Below are 24076 nucleotides of genomic sequence, written 5' to 3' on the forward strand. Positions count from 1 at the left end.
ATATCCTGGCTCAACTTCACTCCTCTACTCCAGACTTCTCTACCCACCCATGTGGCACAGGGGAGATGCATCTTCCCTCTGCTCTTTCTGACCCATTTTTTTTTGTTTTTTTGCTTCCTCCTCTCTCTCTTTGCCATTTTCCACTCTTTCTGGATTCTCTTTTCATAGGGGCCACAAACTTTGCTGATGGCTCAGCTGTGTCCTGTAGTGGGCGTTCTATGAAGCTGGAAGTGGCTGTGTCCACCACAGGTCAACTCCTGAGCTCTTCACACCCAGGCCACCCTGCAGCACCCCCTCTCCCCTCCACTACCAACACCTAGCCCCATGTAGCCAACACAGTGCCCACTGGGAATATCTGCTGAGCCCTGCTCCCGACTGGACTTGTCTGTGGGTACAGCAGCAAACACATTAGGATGGAGAAAACACCCCAGGTGGTAAAGTCTGTCACATTGGTGTTTCCCACATTAGCACCAGCCTGGTCCTTCTGCCCTCCTGCAGAGCCCTGGAGGTCCCCACCTGTGGCAGGGAAGTTGGGCATGGAGCTGCCTGATGGGAAGACAGCAACACCTGTGTTCCCAGGGCAGGCAGTGCTTCCTGAGGGGAGCTCTGTGCTGTGCTCTGCCTGCTGCTCCACACCCACCAGTCTGCCTTGCTGAGGGGCACTTTGGGATTGCTGGCTGCTAAGAAGGCAAAGGAGAAGATGGCAAAGGCAGAGAGAAGGGGCTGAGGGTGCAGGGGGGCCACGGCCATGGTTTTGCAGAGAGCTGGAGCACAGCAGTGCAGGAACCACTTGCTGACTGATGCGAGGGAGACACAGTGGCTGAGACAAGTGAGGGAATAAAATGGACTAGCAGAGGATGGTTTCGATCCATCGACCTCTGGGTTATGGGCCCAGCACGCTTCCGCTGCGCCACTCTGCTCCCCCCAGCACCCAAGCTGGGCCCTCCCACAGCCCTGCCTGACACTCGCTGGCACTGCCAGCACCAGCACTAGTGCTCACATCTCCTTCCCTTCCTCTTACCTGTGCCCTTGCCCAGGCAGGAAAAATGTCTGCCTGGAAACCTCACTGGCAGTGGGCCTCAGGTGGGAAGCGCAAGGGCCTTGCTTTGCCCTTCACCCCACATCTCCTTCTCATATGGGCACTTTCTCTTTGGCCACCGCAGCTGTCTCGGCAAGTGCTAACGGAAACTACGGAGCAAGCAGGCAGCCTTGTTGCTGTGCAGGTTGGAGAGGAACTGCTCTCCACCGAGCTCATGAGGGCTGCAACCCTGCCCAGAAATTCAGCTCCTAGGGGCTGCAGGACTGTGCCCAGACACGAGGCAGCAGCAGCACAAGATTTCATAGCAGGCATCAGCTGATTCAGGAACGGTGCTAAAATGTGTGGAAACAGCCTAGAGGAAAGCAGAAGATTGCACAGAAACACCAGTTGTTTTATGAGGCTATGAGCTCTGGTATCCTTGGCAAACCTGAGGCCAAGGCATCATGTGAAGTTCACCGCATGATGACTCACATTTGCCCAGAGTTTAGTGCTTTTTCCAACTAGTCCACAGCGCAGTGAATCCGAGGTGCTCTGGGAGACTGATCCAATGCCCCTTTCTAGATTTACATGAGTGGAATGGGCAACCCCATCCCTGACCCAGAAAGAAGAGCCATGAGTTTTTGTCTCCCTGTCCTAAGCCTCTCTTCTAAAGCAGGCCACCTAGGCCTTTGGGCTCTGTGGTGAACTTGCTGAGCAAAACAGGCCAATTTAGGGGAGGGTTCCTTTCACAGAAGAACGCATGCATCTCTTTGATCATCCTTCTACATCCCTATTTCTTTGCTTTCAACAGATTCTCCACATCCCAAGGTAAGGCCAGTGGCCCAGATAGAAGAAGGATGAGGGCCTCCTGAAGTCAGTACCCAGCGTGGCTGGCATGTATGCTCTGAATCTTTTGCTGATGCACCTAGCATTGCTGATGACAGAGTGGGGGTCTGTAAACACTGCATCAGCCCAGCTGAGGACAGGGCGCTGTGATCTACAGCCATAGCCCCTGGGGTTACGCCTCGCAAGGCCTCGGGAGGGCAGGCAGCCGGTGCCTGTTGCGCTCAGCACAGGTCCCAGTTGCAGGGACCTGGCCCTGAAACTCCCAGGGAGCCAGGTGTCATTGCAGAGGGCACATGATCAGCTGGGCCGAGAGGGCTGGAGCAGGTAGTTGTGGCCGAGTGGTGAAGGCGATGGACTAGAAATCCATTGGGGTTTCCCTGCGCAGGTTCGAATCCTGCCAACTACGGGGCACAGGCCCATTTTGCAACCACCACCATGCAAACATGGGACTCAGCTCCACAGATGCAGTCCCTCCAGCTGCACAGGGCACCGAGGGACACAGCAAAACCCCTTAGTCTACACACTTGTCCTTGCCTCCCCCTACCAATGCCTGCACGGGTGGGAAATTCTTCTCCAAATCTTCATGGTAGGCAAGGTGGGGGAAGCCACTGGACCAGTAAGATGTCCACTTTTCTGTTTGATGAGCAGAACTTCAGAGCCTGACCTCACCGCACATCCCAAACAGCTGTCTGGATAGTCTGCCTGACCCCGTCTCCAGTCCCTGCACTCGTGGACAGCCTTTCCCACAGGACTTTCCCAAATTTAGCTTAAGGATGAGATGATGAGAGCGGCTCTCTCCTTCTCCTCCTGTTCTGCGAAAGACGTGAAATTGCGAAAGAGGACATGGTGGTGACTGTGGCATCAGGAGACCACCCTCTGCCATCACAGGCCCTGATGGGTTTGCTCTCTCACACCCCTGAGAGGAAGGGGGGCTGCTGGTAGCCTGCCTGGGTGGTGCAGCACCTTCAGGAAAAAGGGAAACCCTGCAGGGGACATGGAGAAAGAGCCCAGAGAAAGAGAAGGAGGTTGAGAAGGAGAGGAAAGCCCATTGCATGTGAACGGTCTGTTCACTGCAGCAATTCCACTGAGGCTGGCGGAAGCAGCGCAAGCAAAGGAGAAGCCCAGACACGTTGGCAGCATGGATGAAGAAGGAAAGGGGCAGTGAAAGGGGGACCTGGATGTGAGGCAGGGACCTCTTGAGCTGCATGCAAATTCTCCACCTTGAGCAGTATCCTCTGTAGCAGATAGTCTGCAGCCACGCTTGTATCTGAGCCCACACTCCATAGCACTCCATCCCGCTTTAGCTTTTGTCTGCTGTCAGGTTGCTACATGCTCTGGCCTGTGGACTAGAGAGGGAACCAGCAGATACAGCACAAACATGCAAGCCTCAGTACTCCGACCTCATCCCTCACCCTCACCAACAGGCTCTACCAGCTCGACCTGGCCAGAGCCTTCCTGGAACATCTCACAGGATCTAAGGATGGGGAGCACCCAGTGCTGCCTGGACCGACCCTGCCTGGGGGTGACTGGGAGACTCCTCCACACCCAGCAGTGTTGGGCAGGAGAGGAATGTAACCAGGTACAGAGCGGAGGGGTTTCTTTGCCTCTCTGGCAGGCTGCGTGGTGGTGGGGACTGCTCCAGGCTTTTCAGGAGCCTGTGCCAGCCAGGAGGACAAGCCGGAATATGTGGGGGAGCACAGTAAAAGCATGGGAAGGGCAAGGCCCTCGCAGCAGGCGTGGAATCGAAGTGCAAACACCTATGCAACTTGCTTAGAGGAACAAAGAGTGCCTAGGACTAAGAGCTTTTACCTGAAGACCTATCTCAAACCAGCTCTCAAGGGCTGAGAACACCCCATATTGATGACAAAACAGTAGGAGATTTGTCTTTCAAAATACCCCTAGGCATATAAGCGCGTCCAGAACAGCATTGGACCAGGATCTAGCATAAAAGCCCTCCACCTGCACTGGACAGGGGTTTAGAGCAATGAAGATGAACACCCCACTGACCATAGGTCGACAAGCACATGGTGATTTCGCAAGCAATAGTAACTGATTAGCCCAGGCCTTAACATGAATAGTTTGACTGGTTGGCACAGCTGTACTGTAAACATATATAAACCCTGCTTTCCTCTACATCAGGATCCTCCATGCACTAGGTTTGCGCACTGCTGCAGGACCTTGCACTTCCCCTTGTTGAGCCTTATGAGGTTCACAGAGGCCTACTTCTCAAGTTTGTCCACGTCCCTCTGGATGGCATTCCATCCTTCTGGTGTGTCAACTGCACCACTCGGCTTGGTGCAAACTTGCTGAGGGTGCACTTGATCTCGCTGTTTAAGTCATTGATGAAAATGCTAAACAGCATCGGTCCCAGTGCGGACCCCTGAGGGACATCACTTGTCACCGGCGTCTATGTGGACATTGAGCCCTTTACCACTATCCTCTGGCTGTGACCTTCCAAACAATTCCTTATGCACCAAATCCATACCTCTCCTATTTAGAGAGAAGGATGTTGTGAGGGGCCGCATTGAAGGCTTTACAGAAGCCCAGGGAGATCACATCCATAGCTCTTCCCTTGTCCCCTCATGTAGTCACGTCATCATAGAAAACGACTCGGTTGGTCAGGCAGAAGTTGCCCTTGTTGAAGCCATGCTGGCTGTCTTGAATCACCTCCCTGTCCTCCACGTGCCTTAGCAGAGCTTCTAGGAGGATCTGTTCCACGATCTTTCCAGGCACATGATCTCCCACGGTAATTGGTTCCAAGATCTTCCTTGATAATTCTATGCTAACCATACTCGTCTCCATTCTTGGCTGGCAAAGAAATGACGTTTACACTGGGTACAGTCTCGCAGCCCTCTGGGAGCTGAATTTGCGAGCAAGGTTGCAGCCCTCATGAGCTGCACCATTGCTCTGGGGTTTCCTTCAGCACCTGCAGAGCCAGCTGGGGTGGTCAAAAAGAATGTCCCCATCCAGTGTTATGGGCAGGAGATGTGGGGTGAAGGGCAAAGCAAGGCCCTTGCACTTCCCGCCCCAGGCTCACTGCCAGTGAGGTTTCCAGGCAGACATTTTTCCTGCCTGGGCGAGGGCACAGGTAACAGGAAGGGAAGGAGATGATGACATAATGATGGCATATCTGGCTGGGTAGATGAGGGGAGAGCAATGGATGGTTTCTACCTCAGTTTCAGCAAGGCTTTTGACACTGTCTCCCATAACATCCTCATAGGGAAGCTCTGGAAGCGTGAGCTAGATGAGTGGACAGTGGGATGGACAGAGAACTGGCTGAATGGCACAGCTCAGAGGGTTGTCACCAGTGGCGCAGAGTCTAGCTGGAGACCTCTAACTAGTGGTGTACCCCCCAGGGTCAGTACTCAGCCCACTCTTGTTCAATTTATTCATCAATAACCTGGATGAAGAGTTAGAATGTACACTCAGCAAGTTTGCTGGTGACACAAAACTGGGAGGAGTGGTAGATACACCAGCAGGCTGTGCTGCCATTGAGTGAGACCTAGACAGGCTGGAGAGCTGGGCGCAGAGGAACCTGATGAAATTCAACAAGGGCAAGTGCAGGGTCCTGCACCTGGGGAGGATCAATCCAATGCACCAGTACAAGCTCGGGGCGGACCTGCTGGAGAGCAGCTCTGTGGAGAGGGACCTGGGTGTCCTGGTGGACGACAGGTTAACCATGAGCCAGCAGTGTGCCCTTGTTGCCAAGAAGGCCAATGGTCTCCTGGGGTGCATTAAGAAGAGTGTGGCCAGCAGGTCGAGGGAGGTTCTCCTCCCCCTGTACTCTGCCCTAATGAGGCCCCATCTGGAGTACAGCATCCAGTTCTGGACTCCCCAGTTCAAGAAAGACAAGGACTACTGGAGGGAGTCCAGTGGAGGGCTATGAGGATGATGAGGGGACTGGAGTACCTCTCCTATGAGCAAAGGCTGAGGGAGCTGGGTTTTTTTAGCCTGAAGAAGAGAAAGCTGAGAGGAGACCTTATAAATGCCTATAAATATCTTAAGGGTGGGTGTCAAGAGATTGGGGCCAGACTTTTTTCAGTGTTGCCCAGCGACAGAACTAGGGGAAACGGGTGCAAACTGAAGCATAGGAAGTCAGAGCTGAACATGAGGAAGAACTTCTTTATTCTGAGGGTGACGGAGCACTGGAACATGTTGCCCAGAGAGGTTGTGGATTCTAAGTCTCTGGAGATATTCAAAACCTGCCTGGACACCGTCCTGTGCAGCCTGCTCTAGGTGACCATGTTTTGGCAGGGAGGTTGGACTAGATGATCCCCAGAGGTCCCTTCCGATTCCTAACATTCTGTGATTCTGTTATTCTGAGATGTGAGCACTAGTGCTGGTGCTGGCAGTGCCAGGGAGCGCCAGGCAGGGCTGCAGGAGGTCTCAGCTGGGGTGCTGGGGGGAGCAGAGTGGCGCAGCGGAAGGGTGCTGGGCCCATAACCCAGAGGTCGATGGATTGAAACCATCCTCTGCTAGTCCATTTTATTCCCTCACTTAGCCACTGTGTCTCTCTCGAATCAGTCAGCAAGTGGTTCCTGCACTGCTGTGCTCCAGCTCTCTGCAAAACCATGGCCATGGACCCCTGCACCCTCAGCACCGTCCCCTAACTTCTCCTTTGTTTTCTTAGCAGCCAGAACTCTCAAAGTGCCCCTCAGCAAGGCAGACTGGTGGGTGTGGAGCAGCAGGCAGAGCACAGCACAGAGCTCCCCTCAGGAAGCACTGGCTGCCCTGGGAACACAGGTGTTGCTGTCTTCCCATCAGGCAGCTCCATGCCCAACTTCCCTGCCACAGGTGGGGACCTCCAGGGCTCTGCAGGTGGGGAGGAGGACAAGACTTGGGAACACCAATGTGACAGACTCATCCACCTGGGGTGTTTTCTTTGTCCTTTTCTCTTTGCTACTGTTCCCATTCATAGGCCCAGCCAGGAGCAGGGCTCAGCAGATATTTCCAGTGGGTACTGTGTTGGCTACATGGGGCTAGGTGTTGGTAGTGGAAGGGAGAAGGGGTGCTGCAGGGTGGCCTCGGTGAGAAGAGCTAAGGGACTGTCCTGTGTCAGACAAAGTTAGTTCCATCTGCCTCCACAACACTGAGCCGTCTATGGAGTTTGTGGCATGGGGAGCTCCCATGCCGGAGCAGATGAATATTCCTGAAGGAACTGCAACCTGTGGAGAAGCTATGCCACTAAAGAATTCTTCTGACAAGCTTGAAGCATCTCAACGAGCCCATGCTGAAAAAGGTTTTCCTGTGTAGAACTGCCCCATGTGGAGGACCCGTCCTGGAGTGGTCTGCAGTGACAGACTGTAGTTGAGCCTTGAAAAATTGAGAGGAAGTGTGGAATTATTAGTAAAATTAAGGTTTTACATCTGAAAATTAAGGTTTATATGAAAAACGTAGCAGTGTTCACCCATTGAGGAAAAGCATGAAATCAAAAGGAGCTCTGAGGATGGGACACAGCTGCAGCAGGCATGCAAGGAATCCACTCACACAGCAACTCCCTGCAGTGTACCATAGAGGACGGAACGGAGTGGAGACTCCGTGGCCCTGCTCCGTGATGATAAAGCGGGAAGAAATGGTTCTCTAGAACTGGTAAGCAGCTCATCTGGCCCCCTGAGCTAACAGGTTTTCGAAACCTTGCCAAAGTGCTATCCTCTCGTGAACTTTGCTCATTTTAATATCATTTTAATACCAAAACACACCTCCATCCCGAAGGCTACCTGCCTCCGAGGTGCGACCACCCCTCTTCGAGTCTGCGCTCTCAATTTTTCGTAAACTATACCTTTAAATGTGAAGCGAGAGAATTTTACACCAATCATGATAAAAGGTATGTATGACTACAGTCACTCAGACTCCACCTTAAAGGTAGAAAGGATATAAAAATAGCCAGGGAAATGGGGGATTTTCGGAGAAGAAGATAACACCGTAGATTTTCGGAGAAGAAGATATTTTCGGAGAAGACTGCCTCCGACAACCAGGATTGGCCGACGGCCTGAGCCTTGCTTCTCCCCCCCTTGGGATGCCTTGGGTGAGACTTAAACTAAGCGCTTTTCTCGGGAATAGTTACTCCCTAATGTTTATAGCCAGGCTGTATTATTTATAACCTTTTCACGCATTTTGGATTTGCACGTGCTTTCTTGCAGACAGTCACTATCACCGGCAATTCAAAAAACCTATATATCTGTTGCACAAATAAACTGCACTGTTTCAGTAGCCAGTTGTCACAGTTTCTCACTGAATGCGACCGAATGTGGCCGTGCTAGTTCATGAGCGCAACTGGACTGAAGGTGCAGACTGCTATTACTGTATCCAGAATCGTGGTAGTTTAATATACATATTAAACGCGACTGGACTGGTAGTGGCAAATCGGACATCACTCAGAATTTAAACCTAGCCACACCTAGCCTCTCACTTCGGTGAAGAGCGTTAGAAAGCAGGGGGTTTATTTTCTGCCAAATTAACACAACAGGAAGGGTGGTGTTTTGTTTGTCTTTCATTCCTCACTACCCAAACCCACACATAGCCTGATCCTCCTCTTCCCCTCTGACTGCTCTGGGCTAGACTTCAGTGCTGGACATATATCCCCCTCTCACTCCCACATGCATGTCCAGGGAACAGTAGGCCCACTGAACACTGGGTCTGACAGTACGTCTGTGCAGAGTGTGTATCTGGAGCCCAGGCAGGGTTTGTCTGGTGTCCTGCTCCAAATCCTGCACAGTCCCGGATGCCAATATGCTCTACTGACTGGCTAATGCTGCTTGAGTTTTCCTAGACTGTTTACTGCTGTTCACCCTTGTACTTTCTGGCTAGTACAGCTTCAGATCTAGTTGCCAACATCTCACGCCCACACAGAAACACACACACCCACAGAAAAAGGAGAGAACGGTCAGACAGAAATGAGCTAGGAACAGACTGCAATAAAAATAGCAATTACCTTCTTGTTCCTCAAGTGTCTGGAATGGGCTTCCAGGGTCATTTGCTCCTTCCCATTGCCAGGGATCGAGGTGAGGCAGACCAGTCTGCAGTTCCCCAGGTCCTCCTCTGTGCCCTCCTAGAAGATAGGAGTGACACTGACTGTCTTCCAGACCTCAGGAACCTCTCCCAGTCGCTGTGGCCTTTCAAATACAATTGAGAATGGCCACTTCCAGAAGCCCTCCTTGTCTGTGTGCTTCATGAGCTGGCAGCAGGAAGACAGCATGGGTATCTGCAGGTGAGCTCCCTGCTACCCGAATAGCTGACTGGCCAGAAGCCAGAACATGGCTTGGATGTTGAGGGTGAGGTCACTTCTGGCTTCGCAGGTGCTGGGCCATACAGAGGAATATTGCTTGCTCTAGGTGCTTGTGTTCACTCCGGAGTGGATAACACTGCGTGGTATGTCTTCTTGTATCTGAACACTTCTTGGTCCAAAGGAAGCGGACAGCCCATCAGAGAGGGATCTGAGAATATGTGGGCATGACAGTGAGAGCAGGGGGGTATGAGGGGGTCAAGTGATGGCTGTCAGCCAATCACAGGGCAGTGTGAAAACATCTTGGTTATCGAGTTTAATCAAATGCCATCTCCCTGCCATAAAATGGCAGCTGAAAGAAAATGGCGCTCCCTGTGTATCTAGGGGAAGGTACTTCCAGGTCAGATGGGAAGGGGCAGCTGGTCCTGCCAGCCAATCACAACAGACCACGTGACAGGGGAGGGGAGTGGCTGGAAGGGAACTGGTATGGCTGCCTGCCTGCCTGGGGGCTTGTGGCCGAGGGGCCGATTTGGCCAGAGGTGCAGGGCAGGGCACCTGTCATTTCTTCTCTGGGGTAGAAGTTCTCCCTCTGCTACTGACTAGAGTTGCCCCAGGAGATCAGCGATGTGGAGGTGACAGCTTCCTTCTAAAGGATTTGCCATGGGGAACAGGGATATGACCCATTCTGGGCCAGCTGACACGAGGATTCACCAAAAGCAATCATCACCCACCAACACCAGCAGCTGCACCAGGCAGATTTTAGCACAGGAACAGGTAATGAGTAAGAGGCCTGTGTCACAGCAGTTCGGAAATGACCTGTGCTGACCGAGGAGAGAGGCTAGAATTACAAGAGTAAAATTAAAAGATTATAAAAAATTTAATGAGCAGGAGGTCGGTCCAGAGGAGCTCTAGAGGTCTCTTCTAACCTTCATTATTCTCGGGGGCACTGAATTTCATGAGCCCTTAAGCAGCCACCAGAAGGCAGTGCCTTGAGAGGCAGCAGCAGCACAGTATTTCATAGCAGGCATCAGCTGATTCAGGAATGGTGCTAAAATGTGTGGAAACGGCCTAGAGGAAAGCAGAATTTTTGGAGGAGAGAGGCTACGAGCTGTGGCATGCCTGGCACGCCTGAGGCTGGGGCAGCATGTCCACTGAAGTCGGCAGCATGCTGACTCACGTTTGTCTCACTTCAGGGTTTTTCCCAACTCTTCCACATCACGATGACTCCCAGGTGCTCTGGGAGACTGATCCAATGTCCCTCTGAAACCTGAAATGCATGGAATGGGCCACCCCATTCCTGACCCTGGGAAAAAAGCCAAGAGCTTTTGGCTCCCTGCCCTGCACCTCTCCTCAAAAGCAAGCCATCCAGGCAGGCCTTTGGCCTCTGTGGTGACCTAGCTGAGCAAAACAGGTCAATCTGGGTGTGGGTCCCTTTCAGGGAAGCACGCAGGGATCACAGAATCACAGAATGGTAGGAGTTGGAAGGGACCTCTGTGGGTCACCTAGTCCAACCCTCTTGCCGAAGCAGGGTCACCTACAGTAGGCTGTAGAGGACCTTGTCCAGGCGGGTCTTGAATATCTCCAGAGAAGGAGACTCCACAACCTCCCTGGGCAGCCTGTTCCAGTGCTCCGTCACCCTCAGAGTGAAGAAATTCTTCCTCGTATTCAGATGGAACTTCCTGTGTTTCAGTATGTGCCCATTGCCCCTTGAGTCTTTGATCTCTTTGATTATCTTTGGTAATCTCTTTGATTACCAAAGCAGGCCCTGGCAGAGCCTGATGAGTGTAAGGAAGGTCCCTGTGGTAATTACTCCAGCCTGCAAGGGGCTTCCCTGCAGCCCACAACGGTCTTTCCTTGCTGTTGAGCTTTGCCGCATCACAGAATCACAGAATCACAGAATAGTAGGGGTTGGAAGGGACCTCTGTGGGTCATCTAGTCCAACCCTCCTGCTGAAGCAGGGTCACCTACTGCAGGCTGCACAGGACCTTGTCCAGGCGGGTCTGGAATATCTCCAGAGAAGGAGACTCCACAACCTCCCTGGGCAGCCTGTTCCAGTGCTCCTTCACCCTCAGAGTGAAGAAGTTCTTCCTCATGTTCAGACGGAACTTCCTGTGCATCCCTGGAGAGATAAGCCTCTTGTCCCCTATCGATTGTGCAGTGCAAACAAAAAGAAGTCCACAAAATACTAGAGAATGTTGACATGCTAGTACAGGTGAGGGAGAGCCAGACCAGAGGAGAGGTGCTGCGGGACCTGTTGTTTACTAGTGCGGAAGAACGTATAGGAGAGGTCAAGACTGGAGGTAGCCTGGGCTGCAGCAATCATGCCCTGATGGAATTCTCAATCCTGAGGGGCACAGGATGGGCAAAAAGCAGAGTCAAGCACCCTAAACCTCTGAAAGGCAAACTTTTGCATGGGATCCCTTGGGAAACTGCCCTCAGAGATACAGGATCAAATGAGAGCTGGGACATATTGAAAGACATTTTTCACAGAGCACTAGAAGTTCTCAATCCTGACATACAAGAAGTCTGGCAAGGGAGGCAGGAGACCAGCTTAGTGAAGTCAGGACCTCTAAGCCAAACTAAAACACAAAACCCAAATGCATAGGCAGTGGAGGCAGCAGTAGACATCATGGGCAGATTATAGGGATAAGGCCCGGGAGTGCAAGAAGGGGATAAAGAAAGCCAAGTCACAGCTGGTGCTGAACTTGTCTAGGGACATGAAAAATAGCAAGAAGGGTTTCTTTGGGTACATAGGACAAGAAAGGGTGATGAAATAAACAGTGCTGTTCCGATGAGGGAAGTGGGAGGTGTGGCTCTAAATGACATGAAGAAGGCGGAGGTACTGAATGATATTTTTGCCTTTGTCTTCACTGGCAAATACTCTAGCCATGCTGCCCAACTGACAGAATCCAAAGGCAGGGACTGGGAGGATGAAGTACCACCCATTGTAGGAGAAGATCAGGTCTGAGAGCATCCAAGGAACCTGAATATACACAGGTCCATGGGACCTGATGAGATGCACCTGAGGGTCCTGAAGGAACTGGCAGATGAAGTTGCTAAGCCGCTATCCATCAAATTTGAAAGGTCATGGCAACTGGTGAAATTCCACGTGACTGGAAACGGGGAAACATAACACTCATTTTTAAAAAGGGGAATAAAAGGAAGACCTGGGGAACTGCAGGCTGCTCAGTCCCACCTCTGTGCCCAGCGAGATCATGGGTGGATAAGGGAAAAGCAACAGACATCACCTACCTGGACTCGTGGGAAATGGAGGAGCAGGAGGCAGGCCAGGCTCTGCCCTGGTGGATTAGGAGGTAGCACTGCCCACAGGTGTGTTGGTGATATAGTTGTGAGCATAGCTGCCTTCCAAGCAGTTGACCCGGCTTCGATTCCTGGCTAAACAGATAAACTTTTCTTCAGCCGGACTCCAGGATGCCTTGCATCTCCTGCAGGCAGCCTTTCCTGACTGATATGCTCAGAGCAGCACAGAGGCCTTGTAACCCTGGGCAAGAGAGGCACCAGCACCCGCCCCGTCCTCTCCCTCTTCTCCCTTCAAGGATGCCTCTACTTTCTTTTCGCTAGAGTCTCTCTCTTTATCTCTGGTGCTCCCTGGCTTCTCTCCCTGGGACCACAGGTGATACAACGCTAATATAGTGTCAGTTGTAAGGGCCCTGGCTGTCTTTCAGATGAGATCAGTGCTTTCTGCCAGCTGTAGGGGCTTCAGGCTGGGCTCCTCACTGCGGTGCTGATACAGGAGACAAAGGACAGGTATTTTTGGCCTGGCCCACAGCTGGACCTGCTGCTGCTGGCGGTTGCACCTGGCAAGAAAAGCATGATGTTGTGGCAGAGTACAGATGCCTAGGTCATGGTCAAGAAACACACTGTGCTTCGTGAAGTCAGGTATTCAATTCAGGGTCAGCAAGAGGAGCCCTGTTCTTTATGTAATGTCTCAAAAACCTGTCTGTTTGATCTGAAGTAAAAATTGAGAGAATTTGCATTCCATACTGCTCCACCATTTCTATGTTCCAGTGCTGACTGTTCAAACATGGGGCTTCATCCCCTTCAGAGGGGACGCTGATATGTACAATGCTTGTGTTCATAGAACAGCATTATTTCCTCTACAGTACTCTTACCTGACAACAAATCCTGGCACAGATTGCAACTTGGTTTGAACTACTCTGTTTAACAAACAAGATTTCACATCTCCAAGACCCTATGTCTCTAGCACACATGCAGAGCCACTGACCTACCCTGTTCAGGCTCCAGCATTGCAGAGACGTCCTGAAGTTTACTGGAACTGGATGTAATCGTGTTCCTGGTAACTAAGAACTGAGACACCCTCATTTCTCTTGCAGCTTATAGCCTATGGGCCAAGGGAAACACAAGGAGTCTCACAAATAGACTCTCAATCTGAAGGGGGCAAATCTTCTCAGATGGCTGATTCCCAGGTTGCTTAAAGCAAAAAAAGCAATATTCTTTTCTGTGCTGACAGTCAAAACATCGTTCTGGGTGGTAGAGTTTGGGTTAGTGCAGGGTTTGGGTTAGTGCAGAAATTATAAACTGCCATCCCAGTGCTACAAGTAGGTGGACTTACGAAGAGGGGGATCATGATTGTGCATGCTCGGTTCCCTACTGAAATGTCCATCCTAAACCCATCTTGCAGTCACACTGCCTACATCCAGACATGAAAATGAGTGCTTGCCTTCTTTTCACTCCATATTCATTCCCTGGACTTTATTCCCACAACTTCTCTGAAAGACAGAAGTGCCATGACTGTTTTTTCATACGAAGTTTGCAAATAGCAGTGAAGAGACTGAGAATTTTACTCAAAAAGTCTATATTAACATTCATATCTTAACTATTGTCTGAAAAAGCTCCCTGGAAAACTGATTCCCTTCTCTGACCACCCTCACAGCAAAACAGGGTTTCTGTGTGTGTCATTTCTTGTATTTCTGCCACTGTGCTTTGCTTGTTGCCCTGTCACTGTGCACCAGTGGCAAGGGGATGGTGCTCTCTTCCTCAGTCTGCTTGTCCACCTTCCTGCTCCAGGTGTTCAGAGACACCACAGGCCTCCACAGGCCTCCACAGGCACAGTCCCTCCGGGGACATAGCAAAATCCCCTTTGCCTACCGCAAGTCTTCTTGCCTCCTCCTGGAAATATCTGCGTGGATGGGAAAATCTTCTCCAAATTTACAAGGTAAGCAAGCTGGGGGAAGAGAATGGACCAGTGCTGAGTATGAGCCATGAAAAGAGGTCCACTCTTGTTGGTTGTTTAGCAGAACTTAGGAGCCTCATCTCACCTCACATCTCAAGCAGGACAGCCCCACAAAGGGCAGATTGATGTGGAGCAGCAGGCAAGTGGGAGAAAGAGAAGGGCCCAGCAGTATGAGCTACAGAAAAGGTCCTTCTTTGCACACATGGACCTCATTGCTAACGATAAAGTGAAGACACATCAGAGACCTGAGATCTTGCCTGGGGTCCTGGGGATATTCTGCCTGACTCATCCCCAGACCCTGCACACAGGGACAACTTGTCCCAGGTGGCTTTCCCAAATTTAGCTTCAGGGTGAGATGATGAGAGGTGGATCTCTCCTGTCTCCTCCTCTTCTGGGAAAGATGTGGAAGTCCAAAAGGGGACATGGTGGTGATTGTGGCATCAGGAGACCATCTGCATTCCCAGACCCTGATGGGTGGGATAGAAAAGAGCTGGAGGCTTTCCAGAGGATTTCTTTCAGTCCCATACCCAGCTGCTCCCAACAGAGCAGGAGCAGATGAGGACTGCTGGCAGCCTACCCAGCCCTGCCTGGGCTCTCTCTGTATGTGCCCCTCGGCGTTCTCCTTTTCCTTGAGACGCTGCACCACCCGGACAGGCTACCCGGCAGTCTTTCAGTCATTCAGAATTTCCTAGGGAGTGTTGAAGCAATGGATTTGGGATTCTCCATGTTTGGGTATCAACATGAAGTTTCAGTGGTGTTGGGCACTGAGCAGGGGTTGGTGTGGCAAAGCCCTCCCTGCCCAGCCTTCCTGGCCCCAAGCAGGGAAGGCTTGCCCCAGGAGCTGTCCATGAGGCAGCACTGCAAGCCAAGTGTTTGTCTTGCCATATCCTGAGGCTCTGGAGGGAATGGAGGAAGTTATGGGAAAGGTAGATGTGTGCTTGGAGCCCCTTGACAGGATGTTGGCATGTGCAGAGCCGTAATTTGCTGACGGTTCCTTTGGCTGCTGCCATGAAGGATTGCCTTGGCCTTTGTGAGCTGCTGCCCTTGTGCTGGGTACTGTGTGGTCTGAAGTGCCTGGAGGTGCTGCAGCCGCCTGCCTGCAGCTCTTGGTGGGAGCAGGGCACAGGTGCTCCCAGGAGCCAGCTCCGCCTGCAGCAGTGCCGGGAGGAGGCTGGCTGAGGTGGGATGGCTCTGGCAGCCGCAGGGGCAGCAGCAGCAGCGGCAGTGGCAGCGGCAGCGGCAGCAGCGGCAGCGGCAGGGACAACAGCAGGGGCAGCGGCGGCAGCGGCAGCCGTGGCGGCGGTGGCTGCAGGAGCAGTACTGGTGGGTCAGGATGGTCGAGCGGTCTAAGGCGCTGCACTCAGGTTGCGGTGTCCCTGGGAGCTGCGGGTTCGAGTCCCACTCCTGACAGGCTCTTGTCTCGACATCTTCTCGAAAATTTACATGCAGCATAGGCTCGATCTCGAGTCAGAGGCAGCGTCCTCTTTGTTCAAGAAGCTGTTTCCCACCAGCTAAGTGGTGCTTTGTTGTGTCTGGTCATGAAATACCCTGACAACAAGAGATTTCACAACCGTTCTAGATGTGTAAGTTTACTGACCCTCAGGGTGACTATTTTTGGCCTAGAATGGAAACACAAATACATAGCCCCGGGGATGCTCCCTTTCCGCTCTCCACTCAAGTCAGAATTAGAGCCTGAAGCATAATGTTCACTTTGTGTGTGGTTTTTGCAGGGTGAGTGTTATCTGTAGGAGACAGGGCTCTTGTGGGAAGCTTTCCTTCTCATGAGGCAATCCCGAGTTACTACCTGTCCTGAGGAAAGAACTGTGTGCAATAAAGGGCCTTTGCAGAAATACCCTTGCTCTGGCTTCCTAAATAGGTTGAACACAAATTTCCAAGTGGTCTATATGATGACACCTCAAGGATGCCCACTTCTCTTTCTTATTACGAGCTCAGTTGTTTCATCTGGGTGGTAAAACCCACCTAGTTCTGGGTTTGATCTGCATGAGCCAAGAGGCCTGAGCGTGCTCCATGGTGCCCAGGAGAGCACAAGAGCTGGGTGCATGCAGGGAACACCAGCTGCTCTGTGTTTCACTTTCAGTGACTAGGAACAACTTCTGGGCAGAAGGGCTGGGAGGAGGAGGGAAAGTCTGTTCCAGCAAAGCTTTCACTTTAAATGCTGCATGGAGCCTTCACTCCTAATCCTGGTGTTTACTTCTGGTCCATCTCCTGAACTGACCCTGTAGCCCTGAGATCTGCTCACCTGAGGTGGCATCCTCACTGTGTTCAACAGGTCACCTAGTTTTGGGCCTAGGAAGCTCAGTTGGGAGAACGCTTGTCTGGTAGGCTGGGTCCAGGCCTCAAGCCCCTCCTCACGGGTGGCCCATTTTTGGTCCCCAGGGACAAGAGACGTGATGATGATCTCTCATGGGGAAGGTACTGGCAGAGGACCAGGCACACTGTAAGGGCTGGAGCACATGAAGCTGAGGGCTCGGTGTTTGTGGAGCCTGGCAGGGAGGAGGTAAGTTGAGGAGGAGGGGATGGAACTGCTGTCTCCCACCAGCTACAGGAGATTATGGAAAGGATGCGGTGGAAAAGGTCAAGAGGAAACACTCACAAGTAGAAAAAAGGGAAATGTCAACTGTCTTTGTGGGAAAAGAGGTAACAGCAGGTGCAGTGCAGCCCTGGAAGAGCTCTCTGACCGTGGCAGTGTTCAGAAGTTGATGGGACAAGGCTCGGAGTTTCTTGAGGTGGCTGGGAAGTTTGGTCTGCTCAGAGGAGGAGGTTAGCCAAGAGTTGCACAGAGTCACTTGGGCCTTTGAGCAGCCTTCAGAAGGAAATGCCTTGGAAGGCGGCAGCAGCGCAAGATCGCATAGAAGCACCAGTTGCTTTGGGAATTGTGATAAAACCTGTGAAAATACCCTCGAAGAAGGCGGAACTTTGGGAGGAAGGAGGCTATGAGCTCTGGTATCCCTGGCACCCACTTGCCAAGCTGAGCCAGGACCCCTGGTTGGAAGAAACATGAGGGCCCTTGTGGGTAGTTAAGGCTTGGCGGTCTGAAGATGTCGCGCTGTACGGAAAGGTAGTGTCCCCCCCCCTCTCCTAATAGCCAATAGCGTTTAACCCGTGAAGTAAGCAGACGGAAATGATGCTGTAAACCTAGGCTATATAACGCTGTGTTATTTATCAATAAACGCCATTTGCCGTCCACCACATTGGTGTCTGCGTGCTGATGACCCGAGTGGCCGAGGGGTGGGTCGCCGAGCCGTCCCTGAACCAGGTCGCCACGCCAACGAAGGCGACAAGTGGTGCCGAAACCCGGGAAAGACTCGCCTGGAATCGGGTGAACGGCGGCCGGAGCGGCAGGACCAGCCCGGCGGGGAGGACGCTCCCGGACTAGCAAGGAGGATGGAATCCCTTGTGAAGGTCGTATCGCAATTACATAAGCATTGGGGGATTGATTGTAAGCCCAAAGATTTTACGCTCGCAGTTGCGAGACTTTTGCATATCGGGGTCATTGACCAGCCGGTGGATATTTTCCACCCTGAGGTGTGGGATAAGTGCACTAAAGCGTTAGCCGAGGAGATGATATCCTCGGGTTGTGGGAAAAACCTTAAGTCGTGGGGGAAAGTCGTACAGGCTCTGCAGAAAGCTAGACAAGAGCAGGAGACCTGGAAGGTGGCAGGGAGCTGTTTGTTTGCTACCCCAAAATTGGGAATCGGGGCAGCTACACAGACTTTGCACTCCCCAGACGATAATGGCTCTGCTGAGCCTAAAGATCAGCAAGAGGGCGATATATCCCCTCAACTCCCGGACCCCGACCCGCTTACGGAGGGAGAGAAACAGGCTAAATCCTTCTGGGGCGGGTTAGCCGAGGAGGCTAGGAGCGCCGCGGCAAAAACCGGGTCTGAGGAAGTCTGGGCTACACCACCGCCCTATGCGCCCCAAGATGGCGCCGAGCCCAAAGGGGAAAGGCGGGATGAAAATTCCTTTGGTGATAACAGGGAGGAAGCGCAAAAGTTATCAAGCGCACAAGTTATCAAGCGGGAGGTGGAAGAGAACAGGGGGGCGAGCGGGGGGCAGAGAGCCAAGCAGAGCGTGCATTTCAAAAGGTGCGCCTGTGGGGTGGGCACCCCGCCGAGCGGAGCGCGGGGCGGGCCCGGGGGGGAGGAGCGGCCCGCCCATAGGGGAGGGGGCCGGAGCTCGGCAAAAAGGTACTGGAAGCCGGAAGTGACCAGTCATTTGAGTTCCGACTCCGATTCGAACACCAGCGGGGACGAGTGGCTCGCAACTGATTTAAACGTAGTAGAGGCGGACATGATTAAGCATGTCGCGAAGGAAGAACATCTAACCCCGATCCAGGTGGCTGTTTGCACCATACTAGCCAGAATAAAACTAATGAAAACTGTGAGTTTTTGTCCACAGGACCGGATCATCGGACACCCCCATAACCCGCACACCCTGACGACAAAAGAAGACGACAAGTCGGCAAACGTCCTGTCCGAGCCTGAAACCTCCTCACGGACAGAATCCAGACAACGGCAGAATAGCATCCACAAAGGGGGGCTACTATGCCTTTGTGTGATCCTAATCTTGGAGCTTGTCACTATAGGACGAGCAGAATCAAGTTACCATCACCATCAGCCATATAGGTGGGTCCTACGGAACCTTGTAAATGGTCGAGTAGTAAGGGAAGTCATAACAGCAGGACCTCCTAGATTTGCTGCTCACCTGTGTGAATTAGCACCCATACAGCCCTGCCTAAACCAGCAGCCCTATTACTTATGTCCACAATCTAACCCAGGAAAGGGATATTGTAATTCTCCTAATCAATATTATTGCACATATTGGGACTGTGTCACTATCGCTTCCGCTTGGACACCCCCAATCCCAGACAAATATTTAACAACAACATGGGGACCACTAGGTTGCAAACATCCACGACTTGATTGGTCTGGAGGATCTGTAGGGTACAGTAATTGTGACGCTATAATCCTCCAAGTAATTCATCCAGAAGACTCAAGATGGGTAACAGGAAGAACTTGGGGAATTAGGTATTGGGAACCAGGACAAGATCGAGGTGGATTGATACATATAAGGAAGGAGGAAATAATAAAAAACCCTCCTCATGGAGTTGGCCCCAATCCAATTGTTAGTGGACCACAGATAACTGCTAGCCCCCTGGAGACCACCCAAAGTGATGTAATATCCTCCCTCGATGCGACGAGGGAACCTCCCTTATGGAAACTAATGCGAGCTACCTATGACACCTTGAACCAAACCAACCCAAAACTAACTGCACACTGTTGGTTGTGCTATGATGTGAAACCCCCTTTTATGAGGCTATAGGGGTAAACACAACATATAGCCTAGACACCCGATCCGTACCACTTCAGTGTTCTTGGGGAGAGAAGAAAAGGAGGACAACCATGCAATATGTTTCTGGATCTGGGACCTGTATAGGCAATGTGTGGGGACAAAAACGGAAGTTCTGTAGTTCTGTCTCGTCCACAGTGGGAAAAACCAAAGAAAAATGGGTTATTCCCTCTAAAGGAGCTCAATGGATCTGTTCCAAAACAGGCCTTACTCCATGCATATCTCTGGCAGTGTTTAATCCCATGGTTAACCACCCTGCTATCCACCTTGATAGGACCAATCGCGATGATTGTAATAGCACTAATTTTTGGACCCTGTATACTGAATGGAATCGTGTCGTTCATCAAGAGTCGGCTAGAGAAAGTTAACATTATGTTCATAGAACACCGTCAGCTGCTTTAAAAACGTACCTACCCAGTGTTATCCTAAAAGTTACCTCAACTTTTACCTGTTTACTGTGCCTTATACTTTTTCAGGTTTATAGCATATACTTTTTAAAACTATAAATATAATGTAAGATATAGAATAAATATAAAATAAGAATATCGATAGAATTTTTAAGACTTTAAGATTATATTTTAAGATTATATTATATATATTTCAGATTATATTTTAGCTAATTTACAAATGCATTTGTTCAAGGCGCCTTATATTTGTTATCGTAAGATCTTAATATTTATATTTTTAAGTTATAGTTAAGATTAATTAAGGTTAAGTCTAACATAATATTTAATTTTAAGTCTTAAGTTAAATACCAAGTTAAGTTAAGTTAAGTATTACAACTTTATATTTGATATTAGCCTATTTAGTTAAGCATAAGGAGGGGGGAAATGTGGGTAGTTAAGGCTTGGCGGTCTGAAGATGTCGCGCTGTACGGAAAGGTAGTGTGTCCCCCCCCCTCCTAATAGCCAATAGCGTTTAACCCGTGAAGTAAGCAGACGGAAATGATGCTGTAAACCTAGGCTATATAACGCTGTGTTATTTATCAATAAACGCCATTTGCCGTCCACCACATTGGTGTCTGCGTGCTGATGACCCGAGCGGCCGAGGGGTGGGTCGCCGAGCCGTCCCTGAACCAGGTGGCCCTGTCACGTCATCAAGGGACATGGCAATGGAAATCCTATGGAGAAGTCACTTGAAAGAGACCTGCCTGACCCTCTGGTCTGCTCTCTGTCGTTATGAATCTGGCTTTGTTCCCTGGGCTTGTGGGCAGAAAAAACAGGCTGTGGCAGAGCCTGATGAGCATAAGCAAGGTCCTTGTGGCCATCAATCCTGCCCACAAGGGGCTTGCCTCCAGCCCACAATGTTCCTTTCTTGCCATTGATTTTGCCACATCCCTAGAGATGCGAGTCTCTTATCCCACTGCCCCATGCAAGCCTACGATGACCAGCAGGGAAGAGATGTCTCTCAGGGTTAGCCTGAGTGTCTGCACTGAAAGCACTTGAGAGCTGACCTGAGGTGTTCCTCATAGCTGAATTTCACTGTGACTGCTCGCCAAGCTCACCATGACAAAGGCGATGTGCCAAATGCAGTCCTTGTGCTGGAAAGCCACTTAAAATCTCTGCACAGCTAGCCTGAGACCTGAGTCAATTGTTCTTAGGAGACTGGAATACAATTTTGACATATCAATGTTAGACGATATGCAGCAGGAGCAAGACATTTCTGATGAGAGGGGCAGGGGCTTAATCACCAGCAAAGCCTTGGCAAGCGGCAACTACTAGGTGTTCAGATGCTTCATGAGGCAGGAATGTTTGTGGCCCCGCAGAGCTCTGGGAATAGAACATAAAAGCCTGCGCTGCTCCAGGCTCCGCATCCTCCTCTCTTGCCTCCTTTCCTTGAGGAACAGGGTACACCTGAGCCCGCTCCATCTCTCCCTGTGGGCTGGACTGCTGTGATGGTGGATACTCAGGTTGATACTCAGGCTGCCTCAGCTTGGCCCCGCAACAGAAATGTTTAAAAAGAAAAGGAGGTTGTGACCTCTTTCCGTTTTGGCGGTCCTGGCTGGGGAGAGCTGGGAAGACGGGGGTTTTTCCAAGCAGAAGGGGATCAATGGGGCTTAGCTGCAGGGAGGTCTGCCCACCAGAATTTCCACCTTTAGCAAATGGTCACTAATCAAATGGTCAAACTGCATCCAGTGTCATCTTCAACACAGCAGTGTTTGTTTGGGAGATGGGGTATGATCAGTCTTTCCACAGCTGCGATACAATCACAGAATCATAGAACAGTTTGGGATTAAAGGGACCTTTAAAGGTCATCTAGTTCAACCCCCTTACAATGAGCAGGGACATCTTCAACTAGATCAGGTTGCTCAGATGCCCTGTCCAACCTGTCTTGAATGTTTCCAAGGACAGGGCATCTACCATCTCTCTCGGCAACCTGTTCTGGTGTTTTAGCACCCTCATAAAAAAATTTCTTCCCTGTATCTAGCCTGAATCAAGCTGCTTTTAGTTTAAAGCTGTTAGACTTTATCCTGTCACAGCAGGCCCTACTTTAAACTCACTGGGTCATATTCCAAAAGTGAATCAACCTTCCTTTGTGTTGCAACTCGAGGGCACAATGGTAGACGTGGGAGCTGTAGGTGCAGTCTTTTTAAGAGGTGATTTCTGTTCAGCCCAGCCTATTTATGCTGGGATAATTGCATCAATCTTCATCCACGCTATTGTAACGGGAAATGTAGGAGGAGCTCCTGGTGGAATCAGCAGATAGGCACATCTATGCTCCCAGTCCTTCAAATTCAGCCTTAAGGTGAGCTATCAAACCTGTTGTTTATGTCAGCAAGATCAGCTTTGCCTGTCTCATGGAGAGATGTCTTCCTTCAGACCTTGTCTCCATGTGCCTGCAATGCCTCTGGCCCAACCCCACTGGCAAGCAGCTTCCCTGTGTCACCCGCTGTGCTGACTCGATGGTGGCCATCCAGGCCTCCCCCGTGGTGGTGACCCTGCCGGGTCCCATCCTCACCTCTTTCCCTCAGAGCACAGCCGTGGGATCCTCTCTGTCAGCTGCTGTTGGGAGCTCCCTCAGCGCCGGCGGGGTGCCCATCTCTTCTGGAGGCTCCCTTGGCCTGGGTGGCTCAGGGCTGTGTCTGCCTCCCCCCCGCTGCAGTCTGAACTGCTGAAGCTGGCAGATCATCCGCTTTGGAACAGGAAGGAAGATGGGGACCCTGCAGCACAGGAGGATGGCCATGGCTTGCAGATGGCCAGAGTGTCTTCATCCCACCTGGCAGGAGGTACCTGTGCCTGATGCTCCTCACGGTGTTGCAGGCCTTGCTGTGCCTCCTCTGCTTCTGCTTTGCACTAAGCTCCTGGAGAAAGGGCTCGTTCTCTTCTGCTTTGCTGAATTTCCTGCTGACAGGAGGAGGGTGCTGGAGTTAGAGACTGCTCTTGGTGGGCTGGGATTGCCACCAGGTAGAGGAGCATGGGGAAAGGCAAGTGCTTTGTGTGGAGCTTGTCCATGGGAAACAGGCCATTCTCTGTACTTCCCTGAACCCTGCAGATTTGTTTCTAGGTCTCTGTTCTGTGCCACTGCACTTGCTCCTTCTCATTATAGATTTTGTGCAACTTAGCTGGAGACTGTTGCTGGTTTGTTTTGCTCCTCCCTCAGTTAGCCATTTGCTCTGCAAGGAAAAGGGAGATCCTGCCCTCCCCCATGTCAGGAAGTATAAGCCCAATCATGGAACATTTCCAGTTGTGAATAGAGCTCTGAATTGATACCAGAGCAACAAAACTAAATAAGCTGGTAAAAGAGAGACAGAAAAGCCTCAGAGAAATGGAGAGAGGGGACTGGGGCCAGCACTCAGGAAAGTTGCAGAAGTTTGGTGGGCACAGGGCAGGAGAAGGGGTACTAATGTCAGTCCCAGGGCTGGGAGCACAGGAAAGTAAGGAAGATAGGAGTGCATTAATCAGTTGACCTAAGAGCAAGGTCCTTATAGTGGTAAGCATGCTGAAGAAAGCCCTAAGAGAGGGCCAAAAGGTAGAGGTCCCACTGAGACTTGAACTCAGATCGCTGGATTCAGAGTCCAGAGTGCTTACCATTACACCATGGGACCTCCTGAGCATGTGTTTTCCACCAGCAGTGTCTCCATCTTCCTCATCATCACTGAGTATAACATTACTTCAGGGCCATAGGGCACACTCGGCTCATACAACCTTTCAAGGGAGCGGCAGAGCTCTTTGCACAAGCCTAGCATGGTCTCTTACAAGACCAGTGCTGTTAGAATCTTGCTTTCTCCTGATTAGACCTGGTTATGAAGTTTCCAGCAGAACCTCTTCAACATTTCACCTTACAGTGTACGTTCATGGCCCTGCGAATGAATGGTGGTTCGATGCTTGCACTTGTGGTCTCTGCTCCTGCCTCCCTTCCCCCCATGTTGGACAGCCTGACGATCTGCCTGTGTAAGTTATTG

The 24076-nt window shown here is 51.3% G+C and overlaps 1 protein-coding gene and 4 non-coding genes across 5 annotated transcripts; 3 read left to right on the forward strand and 2 right to left on the reverse strand.

Annotated features, from left to right (window-relative positions):
• Positions 1-848: 848 nt before the first annotated feature.
• TRNAM-CAU (transfer RNA methionine (anticodon CAU)) lies at positions 849-920 on the reverse strand. The gene has a single exon. It is a non-coding gene; the product is annotated as a tRNA-Met (tRNA).
• Positions 921-2188: 1268 nt separating this feature from the next.
• TRNAS-AGA (transfer RNA serine (anticodon AGA)) lies at positions 2189-2270 on the forward strand. Its single transcript has one exon. It is a non-coding gene; the product is annotated as a tRNA-Ser (tRNA).
• Positions 2271-15628: 13358 nt separating this feature from the next.
• Positions 15629-15711, forward strand: TRNAL-CAG (transfer RNA leucine (anticodon CAG)). The gene has a single exon. It is a non-coding gene; the product is annotated as a tRNA-Leu (tRNA).
• A 1426-nt stretch (positions 15712-17137) lies between these two features.
• LOC142362532 (uncharacterized) lies at positions 17138-20223 on the forward strand. The gene is made up of 3 exons (XM_075431296.1): positions 17138-17265; positions 17541-17724; positions 18724-20223. Exons 1-3 carry the CDS (start codon positions 17138-17140, stop codon positions 19645-19647), a joined length of 1236 nt encoding a protein of 411 aa, XP_075287411.1. The 3' UTR covers positions 19648-20223.
• A 3424-nt stretch (positions 20224-23647) lies between these two features.
• TRNAQ-CUG (transfer RNA glutamine (anticodon CUG)) lies at positions 23648-23719 on the reverse strand. Its single transcript has one exon. It is a non-coding gene; the product is annotated as a tRNA-Gln (tRNA).
• Positions 23720-24076: the final 357 nt, after the last annotated feature.

The sequence above is a fragment of the Opisthocomus hoazin genome, chromosome 10 (genome assembly GCF_030867145.1).
Source record: "Opisthocomus hoazin isolate bOpiHoa1 chromosome 10, bOpiHoa1.hap1, whole genome shotgun sequence".
NCBI classification, from domain to species: domain Eukaryota; kingdom Metazoa; phylum Chordata; class Aves; order Opisthocomiformes; family Opisthocomidae; genus Opisthocomus; species Opisthocomus hoazin.